General features: G+C 42.0%; 1 protein-coding gene across 1 annotated transcript in view; it reads right to left on the minus strand.

Annotated features, from left to right (window-relative positions):
- Positions 1–9594, minus strand: part of LOC106553722 (solute carrier family 26 member 10-like) — a 30182-nt gene extending 20588 nt beyond the window's left edge. Inside the window, exons 1-7 of the mRNA XM_087710581.1 lie at positions 9327–9594; positions 6634–6744; positions 4858–5018; positions 3787–3951; positions 2662–2814; positions 590–672; positions 193–340 (exon numbers count right to left, since the gene is read on the minus strand). Of these exons, the coding sequence (XP_087566707.1) occupies positions 193–340; positions 590–672; positions 2662–2814; positions 3787–3951; positions 4858–5018; positions 6634–6744; positions 9327–9594 (1089 nt within the window). The remainder of the gene's footprint in view (positions 1–192; positions 341–589; positions 673–2661; positions 2815–3786; positions 3952–4857; positions 5019–6633; positions 6745–9326) is intronic.
- Positions 9595–16762: the final 7168 nt, after the last annotated feature.

The following is a 16762-nucleotide window of genomic DNA, read 5'->3' on the forward strand; positions in this document are numbered from 1 at the left end:
AGCCACTGAACTGTTGACCTCCTGATCGACAAGCTCAGCGTCTTAGCCACTGAGCCACCGCATCATTCAGAATACAAGGAGTTAAAATAGGTTGACAAGCATAAAGAGATGGGCAGCTAGGCAGACTCCTGGACCGGAAGTATCAATTTCTCCCTTTTTGAGGAGACCCAGGCTCTCAGGATGGACACACACCTGGTTGGGATCAATAACATAGTGGTACTTCTCGGCGTAGATCATGGCCAGGGATACTGAGATGGCGTAGGCCACGAAAGCGAGGGCCACCGTGTCCCCCAACACTTGGGGCAGCAGATGCAGAGCTGGGAGCTGGGGCTGTGGGAACCTGCATGAAAGAATGGTGAGATGGGAAACTTTGTGTGCTACAAAAGAGATCACTCATTGCCCCTCCCCATCATCCATATCCAGGGCAAAACTGAAGCCCCTTCCCCACCCCCCGCCCTGTATGGTCCAATCCAGAGCATCAGGCTAAGACAGGAAATTGCATTTTCAATGCCATGCCAATGGAGTAGCAGTGCCCTTGCCTCTAGCCAATGTGCAAAATGTGCAAAATGGAGATAGAGAAGGAACTTACCCAGCTGGGAGGTGCCCAACGATCTGTACATTATAGTGGGTATTCAGAGAGGAAGCAAAACAGATTCCCGTGGCCAACAGTACCTATCGCAAGAAGTCAAATAAATAACATAATTAAAAGAAGTGCTATCTGCAACATCTTTATTTTGAAAAAGCCAACAACACCATCGTCTTTGAAAAAAATTGATTGCAGATGTTAATATCTGGAGATCTGAAAAATCAAGTCTCTCCAAGTATATTTATCTCTCAAATATATTTTGCCGCAATAGGGCAACCTGAATTTATTAAGTATGTTAGGGATGAATACTGAACTGAGTTAACAATATTTTTTTCCTATGTCAGCTAGAGCTAGCATATATATCTTTAAAAAGAAGATCAAGTTTTACGTAACTTGTGTTTCTCTTGGGCAAGTGCTGCAAAATATTGCAACAGAATGGCAGTGCTGGCAGTATGTCCAGTACAGTGGTGGGATTCAATTTTTTTTTACTACTGGTTCTGTGGGCATGGCGTGGCTTGGTGGGCATGGCTTGGTGGGTGTGGCAGGGAAAGGATATTGTAAAATCTCAATTCCCTCTCCACTCCAGGGGAAGGATACTGCAAAATCCCCATTTCCTCCTGACCAGCTGGGACACGGGAGGCAGAAAATAGATGGGGCGAGGCCAGTCAGAGGTGGTATTTACCGGTTCTCTGAACTACTCAAAATTTCTGCTACCGATTCTCCAGAACTGATCAGAACCTGCTGAATACCACCTCTGATCCAGTAGTCTAGAACAGACTAGGCGAAATGGCACCATCCCCTCCCATTGTGATAAAACCAGTTAAAATTACAAGTGTAGAAAATCCACGTTGACAGAAGCAGTGGAAAATCTTTTTATGCGCTTGGTGGCAACAAAACCAGCAACATATAGCTGATAGAACCTAGATATCTTTCCTGGTTTTAATCAATTCTCCCTACAGCATACTCCTGGCACTATTTTTCGAAACAGTGCGTCCTGATTACTAGGCAGAGATTCAGCCCTTTATTCAGAAATATGCTAAACTTTGTTTGTGAGGTTTCTGTGGAGGATTTGCCAAATGCTGGAGAAAGAATGGATCAGGCAGATACCTCTGCAGAAGTCAAGTGTTTAGTCTCTCCTGTGGCCCAAGACAAAATTGCGGTGAGGGGCTATTTCCAGTGATTGGACTGGGGGATCTGCCCACCACAGAAGAGGCTGTCTATTAAAAGCTGCCCACCCCTGCTTATGTTAGCAATGATCGTGTGTGAAGCGTGCTAGAGTGTGTCAATGGCAATCAGGTTCAGAAGAAGAGGGAAAACACCCCTTTAAAACTGGGAATAACTAACAACTTTAAGCTGCCTCAAGACCACATTTGTGCCATGGTTAGGTGGATAAGAGGACATGTGTTTGCCTGTAACTCTCCTGCTTTGTGTTTACTTGGAAGAACCACCTGTTGGTATTGTACATTTATTCATTTATTCTTACGTATATAAAGAAGCTAACGAATCCTGCTCCATCAGTTATCTGTGTATGCTTCTGGATTTGAATTTATGCAACAAACTCTGACACTCCAGTGTGTGTGAGATTGTGTGTGAGTGTGTGTCTGTGTGTATGAGGGGTGGGTTGCTGCCAGTGTTATTGCCGGTTCGCAGCACCTGCATGCACAGTTGCTTGTAAATAGTTCTGCGCAGGCTCAGAACATTTAAAAAGGACAAAAGAACAGTGACGACCGGGGAACCAGTTCGGAGGAGTGGCCAGCCTGGGTCACTGCTGGTTCTGGAACCTAGTCCAACATTCCACTACTGGTTCACCCAAACTGGTGCAGAAGGTAGCAACCCACCTCTGGTGTGTGTGTGTGGTGTGTGTGTGTGTGTGTGTGTGTGTGTGTGTGTGTGTGTGTGTGTGTAGGGGGGTGTAATGTATGTTAATAACCTAAATATATTGATAATCTCAACAAACAGACAAAGGAAGCAATGAATTCTGTGTACATCAATTTGTTAAGTTAAGGAATGAGCTTCCACAACTTATGCAGGGCCATCAGTGGTTGTATTTGATAGAGTGAAGGCAGAGTACTTGCCATGATTATCTCTCCTGGGATGGGGACCCACATCCGGCTACGGTAGCGGTGGTTGATTTCTTTGATCGGTACCAGCACAGCTAAGCAGAGCCCAGAGATAAGCAGTTCTGCCATGTTGGTTAAGGGTAAGGCTTCCACAACAGATGCCAGTGTCTAGGGAATAACACAGAGATCGTTCCCATTGAATATAAACTAGAATTGAACATATGCTCATTGAGCAGCTTGGGAAGACAAGGCACCAAGTACATTTACTGAACCCTTCCAGCAGCAGTCACTAAGGGCCCTTCTAGACTGGCTCAGCAGAGCTGAGGATCCATTGCATTTTACCTAAAGTAACCTGGGGAGGGAAGGAAAGACAAAGCATAGCTAAGCTTAAGAAAAGATACTGCAAGGAATGCAATGCAAACCTTGAGGAAGGTACAGCGTAGTTGTTTAGCAGAAGAGTAAATTACCTAGTCCCGAGATGGAGGAAAACATGAGAAAGAAACTCAAAATTCCCTATCTTGATTTTGTTTTGTGTTAAGATGGAGCAGGCAGGTTTTCAAGATTCTGTTATTCTTCATACTATAATAAAGAACATTTCTGCAATCCCTGCAGCTCCAGTTTCTTAAATGGCCTACTTAGAAGGGTAGGCTCATAGTAGCTTAGAGAAACAAACATCTTCAGTACAGATAGTCCTCGACTTACAACAGTTTGCTTAGAGACCATTCAAAGTTACAACGGCCCTTAGAAAAGTGATTTAAGACCATTTTTCACACTGATGACCGTTGTACCATCCCCATGGTCAGGTGATTCATATTTGGACGCCTGACAACTGACCTACATTTAACACAGTTGCAGTGTTACGGGGTTATGGGATCCCCTTTTGTGACCTTCTGACAAGCCAGAGTCACTTAACAACCATGTTACTAACTTAACAACTGCAGTGATTCGCTTAACAAATGTGGCAAGAAAAATCGTAAAATGGAGCAAAATTCACTTAACAAATGTCTCACTTAGCAAAAGAAATTTTGGGCACAATTGTGGTCATAAGTTGAGGACTAGCTGTATATTAGAACAGGGTTAGATGAATTAAGGATGAGAGGCATCTACTCTCTTCATAAATGGCCCCAGAATGTCCCATACCTTGAAAATGGCGAAGTAGCCATTGGGGCGTGGTAAGGAAATGCCCAGGAGGCTCTGTAGCTGAGAAACCACCACATGCAAGGCAGCGGCACTTGTAAAAGCCTTGACCACTGGTTCCGAGAGGTAGGTGGAAAGGAAGCCCAAGTGAAGCAGGAACATCATGACCTGGGGTTAAGGAAAGAGATGCCTGAGTTAGTTATGTGAAATTCCCTAGAAAAAGATGCAGTGCTTGGTTTTTACCTCTTCCACAGGTAAAGAAAGCCACGCAACGTGGGGCTGTTGTTAAGTTTGCTCCTTTCCAGGCAAAATTAGAAAATTTCTCTTCTGTTTTTATTTTCAGGGTTATAGATATATTGAAAGAACCCTTAAAACTTCCTTCAACTATCTCAGCAATCTTTGTTTTAATGAAGCAACTTTCTAATTTTTATACTTGTGTGAACGTAAGCTTGAAATATATAGATAATAATGTTATATACATATACATATAAAATACATACTCTGTACTGTATACACACACACACACCACATTGCTGAACTGAAAGTTCTGGACAGTAACCTTAATTGATCTTTAGGGATTGCTTGGCCTCTCTGTTATCACACTAAATAAACACTATAAAACAGATAAGTAGGAAAACCGCATAGGGACGTTTTAAAAATTTAAAATACTGTAAAGTATTTTATTAGTACTGGTTTGCTTGTTAAACTTAAGAAAAATTAAAACAAAAGCAATAAAAGAAAAATTACAATTCAATATTTTCAAATATTATCAAACAATATATGAAACATGTCAAGTTACATTTATATTGCTTCCCAATTCCTTATTAATAATGCATAATTATTTATTATTATTTATCACTGAAAATCTTACATATGAGAAGATATTATATATACATATAATATCTTACAATAATATATAATATCTTCTACATGTATGCATGTATACATACAGTTTAATTAAGTGGACAAAACTAAAGGCTCAAGTTTAGAATCACTTGTTTGTGTCATACAGGGCCTCCCCGCTGGACCCATCTGCACAGACCAGATAAAGTTACAGCATCCCCCAGAACTCACCATGAGGAGCCCCATGAAAAAGGCCACTGCAGCAGCTACCTCAATGCGTTGTCTCTCCAACAAGGGGACCTCAGCAGGACCTGTGCCATTGGAATGCTGGGGGATGGGGACCAAGCGCTCCACCACGGAGCCCGTCATCAGACTGACTACAGCAAATGTGCCTGTAGAGTGGGGAAAGGATGAAGTAGGAAGACAAGGTTTTAATCTCCTGGTTAAATACCCCCAATTCCAAATGTAAAAGCAAGGAATTGGGGTCTTATGGGAACTGGAGTCCAAATCAGGTGAAAGATGGCAATTTTCCTCTCCCTATTCTATTATGTAACACTCTTTGACACATTGCAGGACCAAGAGCAATAGGAGTTACTTTAGCAGTAGAAGTTACCCATGGTTTGAACAACACACTGGGCCTTGAAGAAAAGCTGATACAGTATGTATGAATAATATCCAAAAGGAGAATTCCCAGTACTAATTAAAAGACATTCCAATTTTTCTCTTCCTTATTTCTGAGATAAGAAAGGAAAGTATAAGAAGAGGTTGGAGAACTCAAAGAATAATATTCTTTGAATAAATCAAGGAAATGGGCAATAAAAACTCGACACTTTTGCAATAAGTCATGCAGGACTTGACCTGAGCATCCACCATAACTCAACACTCAATCCAGCGCTTCAGAAAGGTTTCACATTTTAAGTTCATTTAAAGCAGCAATAAAATTAACCTGAGCATAATATACATAATAATATGTTATGAGTGTAGGTCTGCAAAATATTACATCAAGAAGCACCCCAAAGAGCATTTCCCCAACCAGAAGCCACAGACAATTACTGAATCCTGACAGAAAGTCTTCTAGGGGAATGTGCGTCCCTAAGGTGAACTTCCTGTTTATCAGTTATCTGTTTAGCCAGAAGCATGCATGCACAAGCAATTTGAGATAATGTGGTGGCCACGAGGTATCTCTGGAAATATCATATCATGACAGTAAATGTAGCTGTCAACAGCCAGTTCAAGATTCCAAATAAAACTCCATTCATTCATTCCGTCTCCAAAAATCTTACTGTTTATGGAATACACTGCACTGCATGTCAAAGCAAAACTAACTTTGAGGTTCCCAAACACCGGCTCATAGACTTAAACAATAATTTCCCTTCTCAATCTCTCACGTAATCCATGTAAAGAATTTCATTTTGTTATGGGAACCATCTGCTTCAACTCCACACTTGCTACAATGTCCTTGGAAAGGTTTCAGGCTCTCACGGTCTTCAGCGGAATCATAGAGGTTTCATTTCTCCATCTAATCCATTCTAAAGCAACACCTCCCCTCCCCTTACTCTAATGGCAAGTTGAAACAAAGGGGCACGTAGCTGCCAAAGTTTCATTCCTGACAGTAGCTTCAGAAGCAGCATCTTGATGCCTTGTAATTGAAATGGGCAGGGGTATGAAATTATTTATTTCTCTCTCTTTCTCTCCCTCTCCCTCTCTCATGCACACATACACACACACAAACACACACAAACACAGAGCGCTAAATGTATTTGGAACATAAGGAAGAGACCTGTGTTCAGATACAGATCCCAGAAGACAGAACTAGGCACCGTTATTTCAACTCTAGAAAGTCTATGGCTGTCCAGAAACATTAACTGCCTATCATATCCGAATACCTGAATGGATTTGTAAACAATCAAAGCATTCCAGATCAATTTGGGGAAGGCAGTTTAAACAGGATTCCAAAGAATTAGGAGACAGAAAGTTGGTCATCTGGAAGTGACCTGGGTCACTTACCTGTAGACACATGACGTCCTGTTCCAAAAAGCAGATACAACAAGGCTGGGAAGAATGAAGTGTAGAGCCCATAGATTGGAGCCACTGAAGTGAGCAGAGCAAAGGCCATTCCTGCAGGAAGAACAAAGAGTCATAGAATCCCCGTTAGTTCTAAAGTCAAAGAATGGACTATTAAGTGGGGCAGGAAAGTTGATTTCCAAGAACATACACCCTAAGTTGTAGGTCTGGTTGCCCTGGCAAAACACTGCTGACATTATCAGTTTCTCTGAGGCGTGACCCGACAAAAGCGCGAACGTCATAAGCGTGCCGACAAAACCGCGGCGCTAAAACCGCGATGTCAAAAGCGCGTTGACAACAGCGCGCCGACAACAGCGCGCCGACAGAAGCGCAATTTAAGTTAAGGTAAGGTTTAGGGTTAGGGTTAGGTTTAGGGTTAGGGTTAGGGTTAGGGTTAGGGTTAGGTTTAGGGTTAGGTTACAGCGCACTTCTGTCGGCGTGCTGTTGTCAGCGCGCTTCAGGGCTCATTCGTCGCTCCTTCGTCGTGCGGTTGTCGGCGCGGTTTTGTCACCGCAGTTTAGTCAGGCGCGCTTTTATCGTTCGCGCATTTGTGGTGGAACCTCTCTGAGGTAACAGTAGGGACAGAAGGCCTTAGCTCCATCTTCTGCCCTTCCTATTACAACTGGGTAGAGAAGATAAGAGCCAACTCTGAGTGACAATAAATTATTTCACTTTTCCAATAATATAGGACTTAATCTTGGATAAAACGTTGACAGAACAATAACCTAATGCAGGAGCATGCAACCTGCAGTACACAGGGATATAGCACTACAACTCCCATTATTCCTTGTCATTGGCTGTTCTGGTTGATGAGAGGAATTGACGTCCACAGCATCCAGGTGTTCAACTACTTCAATTGAACACAACATTTTCCTACCTTTGTCCACATGCAGAACATTTTTCTCACTCTTGTACTGAGAATCCACAACCCACAAATATTTAGATTCAGTACGGCGGCAGCATGGCTTCTCGATAGTAGAGAAACATTTATAGGGTTTCCATTCCTGACATTCAGATAAGAAATATCACCCCATGGCACTTCTTGAAAAAAATTACTTAGCTGAAGAGTAAACCTTTGAGACAATGTTATCCAAGGTTACTTTCCAAATTTCATAGATATAAATGAAATATTCTATAACCACATCAAGTGTTTCCCACCGATTCCCATCCCAATGCAAGGAGTGTGAACACAATTTCCTGTATGATCTGTTCAAAACTTTGGTGGGAAATGTATTCTCTTATTTTCTGGAAAGGCACTCATCATTCTGCTTTAATTATTATATTGCTTCCATTCTGGTAAAGAATTGGGCTCTAGTCTCTGGAAGTTTAAATGATAATGAGCCTTTATATTTTTAACGTGTTGAAAGCTTTGCATTGCTTCATGTAAACAACCACCCACCCTCTGGAAACAGAAATGCAGGATTTTGAATGTCACATCTTAACAGGAAAATAACTTCTCTCACGCCACTCAAGGTTTGCTCAAAGCACCTCCAATCTTCTTTGTTGGGACCTATGAATGACTGGCAAAGCCTCTTTGTTTCTCTCTGTCAACAGTTTGAGGACGACATGCAACAGCAGTCTTGGCTAGAGACTTGGCAGTGTGCACGGCTTTAATGCCAGCTCAGGTGCCTTGCCAAAGGCTGGGCTGGCAAAAGCAAACAGGAGGGCAAGCATGGCATAAGCCCAGTCTAAAGCAAAAAACCATCTAGGCACTGTGCCTCCTTGTTTTACTTTGCTTTTATCTCTTGTGCTGGATAACTGCAATCTCTCAATTCCCACCAGAGACGAAATATAACCTATCTTTGGAGCAAAGACTGACTACTCACCCTGTCTGCACTTTCTTAGACAACGGAGACCCATAAGGCTTCCTCCCTGGTAAGTGTGCAGAAAAAGGCAGCCATCCAAAACTAGACAATGGTTATAAAGTCTGCAGAGAGAAGCTACCTATAAAAAATTCCATAAGGGGAAGAAGCAAAGAGAGGTAAAAAGAGAGAGGGGGTTAGAAGAACAGCAGAGATTTGAATTACAAGGAAGACAGCTGGATTTGGGACCCTGTGCATGGAGTCAGGGAACATCTGGGAAGGCAGGCAGACCCAGCAATCAAAATCCAAGTAGAAAGGAGAGTGGAGACCAGACCTTAAGAAGAACAGAAGAGTAGTTTGGAAGCACAAGAAAGTAGAAATCCTCCTGCCCTATAGAAGTGGGGAAGCTCTCAGAATCTATTGGTGTGGGAGAGGGAGAACGAGAGAAAGATTTTTCCCCTCCCCAAAAATGGAGGTCAGCAATAAGGCATTCCTGTCAGGCTTGTGAGGAAAACAGAAATAAAACATTTGAGACTGATTTTGGGACAACAAAAATCTATGGAGGAAGAGAGAGAAAGAGAGTTCAATGGAGTATGGAACAGAAAAGGTCAAAGTCAAGGGTATCGTTTGCCCATCCCTAAATTTTCCTGTTTTCGTTCTGCAGTTCAATAGACTTTTCCAAAAGGAAAGAATTGCTGCTCCTGTTCAGGCTGCAAAAGTCTTGGGCACATGACTACGAGCTCCCAAGTTAAAGTCTTTTGTTCATCGTCCGTTGCATAACCCTGCAATTAATTGCACCCCTGCACACCCGCAGACACCCACATACAAACTCACCTTGAGGGATGTGTACAACGCCCACAGTTAACCCCGACACCAGGTCCCCCAAAAGCCATTTCTTCGGCTGGTACTTGGGCAGCCAACTTGCAATAGGCAGCCTGCTTCTAAATAAGTGCAAGGCTGCTGATTTGGAGCAGTGGCAGCAGCGGCTCAGCCTGCCCTTCACCATCCCTGCTAGGCTGCTCTCCGGCTCCAGGGGCACCCCATAGACTTCTTGGAAGCTCTCTTGGGTGTAGATGCCGCGGTACAAGGCCAAGGTGCTCATGCTGAGGGATGGCAGGCCGGCTGACAAGATGCTCCCTCTTACCTTTTATTCTGGGCTAGACTTGACTTTCTGAACCAATCAAAGACTTGAGGAGCTGGGATTCTCCTCCCTCTGGAAAGCCGGAGAGGTTTTGGGCAGGAAGGAGGAGGAAACAAAGGGGCCAAAGTTCAGTCGCCGGCCACCAGGCACTCTCTGAGTCAGCACTCCAGACACTTTCGCCAGCATCCCTGCAGCCAGAGACCTCCCTCACTGGAACAATACCTTCCGTTCTTGTCCTTGCATTTTCAGTTCAATCTCCTGTTCTTTCAAAGCAGCTGGATTACTTTGTTCCTCTGCCTTAGCGCCGGGGCTGGGGAATCCTAACTGAATGCCCCTCATGACTATTTAAACTTTCAGCAAATTTTCAGAAAGTTTAATATCCATACAGGGGTATCCCCGAGAACTGGTTTCAAGCTTCCCTTGATTAAAAAAAAAATTGTAGCAACTTGCCTGCTTAGTGGTGCATAATTCAGAGAGCATGTTTTTCCCATGTCGCTTGTCAGCTGTTTTCTGAACACAATGTAAGGTGTTGGTTTAATTTCTGAACACAATGTAAGGGTTCTTTTAAAGCCCTGAACAACATAGGACCTAATTCTCCGAGAGACTCTCAATCTTGATGTGAATTTGCCTGCACATTAGGGCCACCTGAAATATATCCTTCTTGTTGACATCCATTTGTGGGGTGCACGTAGAATAAGGTCTTCTCCTGTGCGGTTCCTAAAGTAGAAATGAAAATGATAATGATGATAATATAAAAGAAATAATAATAATAATTTATTTGTCAGTGCACAACATATATACAATGAGATTGTTCGAGCTCCCTCAGTGCATCCCGCCAACACAATACAACTCACAGTGAAGACAGAAAATCCTTAACGCAATAAATCATATTAACAAACACCCAGTCCTATTGCGTCTTTGGAAGAGAGACTTGTTCCACTTCGGGGATCTTGTTCATTTCATTTCATGTCATTGGAACAGCTGTAACAGTGATTGCAATTGTTTTAATCTTTTTGTGATGTACAATTAGCCCCCTGAAAGTCAGCATATATAAGAACTTGCAGCATGTCACATTTGCCAGTTAATCATAGACAATTGCTTGTTAATCTCATTCATCAAGGCATCTGTATAATGTGTTACTGTCCAGTATTATGGCTCTGACATAGAATCTCTTCCCCGCCAAAAGGTGGGCAGCCTTCGTGTGGATAAAATAATATTTTAATAGGATCTGAAATGTAAATTAGATCAGGGAATCCGTGTTCTGGCCTTCTTGGCCTGTTTTAAACATGATGGCAAAGAGGTCCAATTTGAATCCAAGCTTTTGCTATAAAGAGAAAGGGGAAAACTCTTAATCCTCATATATGAACTACTAGCCAATAACCCGATGTTGCCCAGGTATTTATTTATAGGGGGGAAATATCTGGACCAAATGTAATTTCTAATGTTGGATTTTCCTCCTTACTAGAGGGAGCCCCCTTTTGGTGTACTGTGAAGCCGTTACCATGGCAACTCCACTGCACTGCACAGTAGAAGCCATTTTACGACAGTACGGTAGAAGTCATTTTAAGGCACAACAGGCCGTATCTTAACAGAACCCCCCCCCAAGGGGTTCTAGGAGTGTCTTACCCCCCACAGTATTTGTTTCCAGAGAGTAAGTCATTTGTGTACCAAATTTGGTTGAAATTGCTCGAAGCATTCCAGTTATGTTGGAACGCGCACACACACACACACACACACACAAACACACACACACAGCTCTCTCTCTCTCTCTCTCTCTCTCTCTCATATCATATATATATATATCTCACCCTGGCTGGCTGATAAGGAGTCGAGCTCTGTAGCTCAATGGTTAACACATCTGCCTAAGAGGCAATAGAGCACAGGTTCGATTCCCAACAAGGGTGTGGCTAGCTGATGAGAGCTAAATAGCTTGAAATAGATCTATACTAGTCTCCCTTTATTTATTTATCAGCATAAATATAAAATATATATATATATGTATGTATGTATGTATGTATGTATGTATGTATGTATGTATGTATGTATGCTGGTCTTGTGGTATTTGGGTCTTTTCCCATGTAAGATTGAGATTGTCTTGGCAACGTTTCAGCGGTCACGCGCCATCTTCAGGCTGAGTTTTGGTCATCTTCAGCCCAAAACCCAGCCTGAAGATGGCGAGTGAGACCTCGCTGAAATGTTGCTGACAATCTCAACTTTACACAGGAAAAGACCCAAATACAACAAGACCAGCATACCTACACCCATGAAAATCTACAAAAACATATACATACATACATACATACATACATACATACATACATACATACATACATACATACATACTGTACACACACACGCACATATATATTCCAAATCTCTGATCAAGGATGCTCTTAGCTGTAAGGAGGACAAGCCAAGAACTTGTTGAACCTAATTCCTATCCCCTGTCCCATGACTATGAAGAATGTGTGGGGAGAGAAATCGAGATAAATATCACACGGAAAAAAAGAGAATGCCTCCTCTATCAATATCAAGACTCTGATCTAAATCAGATATACCTAAGCATAATTAAAAAGAAAAGGAGGTCAGCATCTCTCATGTTAGTTTAAATTAGGTCCAGAGAGGAAAACTTGTGGAAGATGAATGGAAATGATTTGTTCTGAAAAGAGTAGAATGCAGGATCTTGATTAGCAAAATTTGAATAGTGGCTCTGATTTGTATCTTGCCCTCCCTTTAAAGGAATATCTGTCTCTCTTGTTCTATCTTCACTATCTCTGTGCAGGCATAGATTTGCCCAAAGACATCCGACAAGCTCCATGACCAAGGAAGATTTCAACCAAAGTTCTTTCCTGTCCAACTCCATGCCTACTCCATGAATGTACTGCAGTAACACTCAGCAGTTTAGAGTAGTGGATAAAGCATCAGACTAAAAACCAGGCGGCTGTGAGTTCAAATTCTGGTTAAGACACACACACACACCTAGGTGATTTTAGATCAGCCACTCTCTCTCAGCTCTAGGAAGGAGACAATAGCAAACCACTTCTGAAAAAGCTTGCCAAGATTAATCCAGGCAGTTGCAAAAAGTCAAACACTGACGCAAAGGCACGCACGCACACGAACACACACAGACATATAGACACACATAGAGCAGGGGACAGGGCCAGTGGTAGGATTCAAAAATTTTACTATCTGTTCTGTGATAGTAAAGACTTTGTGGGTGTGATGGGAAGGATACTGCGAAAGCCACATTCCCTCTCCACCCCACTAACCTGCTTTCTAGCTCGTTCTCCTGTTCGTGTCAACAAAAGAAAATCCGTTGGAGACTGGGAGACAGTGGGGTGGAGCCAGCCTATTTGCTGGTTCTCTGAACTACTCAAAATGTCCGCTACAGGTTCCCCAGAACTGGTCAGAACTGGCTGAATACCATCTCTGGACAGGGCATATCAAAGGAGACATGCCTTCAGACTATGTGCAATTTACTTATGGAATTTATATGGTCTTTTTAAAAGAATAAGATAAATTTGGAAGGTGACAAATGACAATGAGTGACATTTGGTTAGGATGACAACATCAACTGGTTCTGCTACCACTGGCTATCTCTCCCTTTACCCCAGTGTTTCTCAACCTTGTCAACTTGAAGATGTCTGGACTTCAACTCCCAGAATTCGCTGGCTGGGGAATTCTGGGAGTTGAAGTCCAGACATCTTCAAGTTGACAAGGTTGAGAAACACTGCTTTACTCAATGAATAGCACCCAAAGCTGGCCCTATGCTAGTAAATGGTTGGTCTGCAGTCTTCAGTCCTAAATCTAAGTCTTCAGTCCTACTGTCTAAGTCTACAGTCCTCTACTTCATTGAGGTTGGTCAGTTAGAAATGACACATCTGTTTAGCTCAGAGGTGGTATTCAGCAGGTTCTGACCAGTTCTGGAGAACTGGTAGCAGAAATTTTGAGTAATTTGGAGAATCGATAAATACCACCTCTGACTGACACCGCCCCCATCTATTCTCTGCCTCCCAAGTCCCAGCTGATCAGGAAGGAATGGGGATTTTTCAGTATCCTTCCCCTGCTACGCCAGTGGTGGGTTTCAAATTTTTTTAGAACCTCTTCTGTAGGTGTGGCCTGCTTTGTGAGAGTGGCTTGCCAGCCATGTGACTGGGTGGGCATGGCCAACTTGTAAAAGGTGGTGAAACGCACTTAACAACACTCTTGCTTAGCAACCAAAATGTTGGCTCAGGAACTCTTGGCATTGAAGCGTGCAAGTCTTAAAGCTGTCAAGTTACAAGACCCTTGCACACCTAACCCTTTAGGAAAAAAAACCCCAGGGGTGTTCAAACTTGACAGCTTTAAGACTTGTGGATTTCAACTCTCAGAATTCCTCCTCTCGCTCTTCATCTTGATGATGTGCAGGCCGGCTGGGGGAGGGAACTGGAACCTGTTCTAAACGGCACTGTAGATTTGTGGAACCTCTTCTATGGAAGAGGTTAGACCTGGCAGAAACCCACCCAGTGCCACGCCCACCAAGCCATGCCCACAGAACTGCACTGGTTTAAATGATGAAGTCAACTGTGATCCATAACACTTGGTATAACAAATGTTTTAATCGTGAAGGTACCACAAGGTTCCTCTTTATATTTATTTGGCAATCAGATGCTTACTTGGTGATGCCCTCCTGCCCTTCATTGCCTTATATCTGCTTTCTGATCAGAAGAGAATTCAAGAGTAATGGAAGTCACTTTCTACTACAAACACCTTAACAACTGTAGTTGGCAAGGTGGTCTTATTTTATCTGAATTTGCCTGAAACCATGAAGCTGTCTATCAGCCATAAGTGATACCTGGTAAATCTTTAAGATGCTTATCTCATTTCATCTTTTTTGAGAATTCACATCAAAATTAGGAAATGTATTTTATACTGAAGTCCCACAAAAAAGGAGAAAATATCCAATCTCCTATGATCTTTATTTCTCTTAAAAATTCTCTTACACAAAGTTATAGAATACTCCTAAGGTCTTCATAATTTGAGGTTTTAATTGACTGCTTATTAATTGTGCCTTCTTTTCAAAGCAGCATGTCTTGACTTTCATTTAAAAGTGTAAAGGTTTCAGAAATGTTAAATATGTAATTGAAAGGCAGAAGTTTCTCTCAGTCTCTTGATTGATTCAAATGTTATTATTAATTCTGTTAGCTGCTGAGCTTCTAAATTATTTATTTATACCTGAAATTAATGTGTATTGATGTGACTTGCATAGGCCCAAACAGGGCCAAAATCCTGTCTCCAAGGAGTATACAATTTGCTAAGATTACACAATTATATTTGGGTATCTTTCATTGAAATATTGCCAAGAAAAAAAATTCAACTCACTCACTTGAATACTTGGATTAGACTACTCTGGGGCTATAAACTAAATTGAAAAGTTGAAAAATCACCTCAGAAGACAGTAATGGGGAACCATGTCTGTATTATTGCTAAGTAAACTACAGTTTTGTAGTAAAAAAAAACCAACCTAGGGTTTTGCTTGGCTTTAAGATTTGATTTCAATCATAACATACTTGGCTAAGTGTTAAGTGGCCACTAGAGTCCGATCACCATCAGGGAGGTCATCTCAAATTGTGGTTCACCTAACCAATTTGTGTGAGGATAAAATGGAGGGATGGATGTTACATATCTTGGGCTACTTGGATGGAAGGCAGGAAACAAATGCAATGGGATAAAGTAGTTACTGGAAGCAGGAAAGCTATCGGAAGAGCAGAGCAGTAGGCTCACCAACCGCTGGTTCCCATCATTATGATTATTACATAGATTACTTCTCAAAATCTTTTGATCATTTTGGTAACCAAATTTGATGACCAGGTAAGCACAGAAGTGACCTCACAGATTCTAGCATTTCTATTGAAATTGAAATCATTGACTGAAAGTGCAATTATCAACTGCAAACATTGAATTATCATTCTGAAATCACTACATAAGAGTTTTGTTGTGATTTTATTTGACTCCTGATGATGAGATGTACATGTCCATATAATTTGTGGAAGTGGTATGCTAGTGCCGTCTTCTGGATAACCGCTTTATTATGAAAAAGTGTCGTGGGCCTAAGAATAATTGGAACTGAAAAGGAGGTGTCGTATCCTATAATCTCATAGAACTATCTACTTTCTACCTTGGAAAAGAGAAAGCAAAAATGAAAAAAGCAATAGTAGTTTGTTACAATGGCAGTGGAGAGGAAAAAGGGTTCGTACAAATGTACAGGAATTGAAACACCTCAAATTTCCAGCCAATACTTTTAGTAATATCATTAACCAGAATAAATACTTTCAGTTAGAGTACTCATCCTGTCTCAGTCAATATTAAATAATCTTGTTCTTGACTATTGGTGAATCATTGATACAGTATGGTGCAAAATGAATAGAAAGCATTAAGTTATCCAAGATGCAATTTTAAATGTGCTCTATAAATAATGTCTTTTCCGGCCTTGTTGATATCCAGATCTTGTAGCCAATTTCAGAAATTATGAAAAACCTTTAACCCGGCTTTCTTGGCAGTATATTTAAACTGAGCCTTCCCTGCAAATTTGTTTTGTTTCCAGTTGCCTGGCCTTTGCATAACCTGCTCTAGAGAAAATCCATTTTTATAAACAGCTTTAAAAAAAAAATAAAACCACAATTCAGGCCAAGAGCTGCTATCAAAACAAATGCTTCTTTGGGTAGCCTGAAGCCCCAGTTCAGTACAGATTTTCTGTCTTCTTTCTCTCCCAGTTCCATTACACTGAACATGGAAAGACAATCAATGTTTGTAAAGAGGACCAAGCAGAATTCACACACTCTATCACGGTTCCAACTTCTAGTCTTCCCACAAAGAACTTTCAAGGGAACTTTCAAGGGAAGGAGGGAAGGAGTTACTGTATATACTCGAGTATAAGCCTAGTTTTTCAGCCCACTTTTTGGGCTGAAAAAAGCCACCTCGGCTTATACTCGAGTCAGTGAAAAATTTGCCCGAAATGGAGAAAAAGGGGTGGGGCCATGCCGCTGGGTGACACTCGTGAATGGCCCAGTGCCCCTGTGAGTTTCCCCTCCCTCTGTGTCAGTTTGCCGCGCAGCGCGCACCGCACCATCCCCCCTCCTCACGTTCTAAT

Source organism: Thamnophis sirtalis, unplaced genomic scaffold, assembly GCF_051295495.1.
Source record: "Thamnophis sirtalis isolate CommonGarterSnake01/CBP01778 unplaced genomic scaffold, rThaSir2_p1.2 scaffold_3, whole genome shotgun sequence".
NCBI classification, from domain to species: Eukaryota; Metazoa; Chordata; class Lepidosauria; order Squamata; family Natricidae; genus Thamnophis; species Thamnophis sirtalis.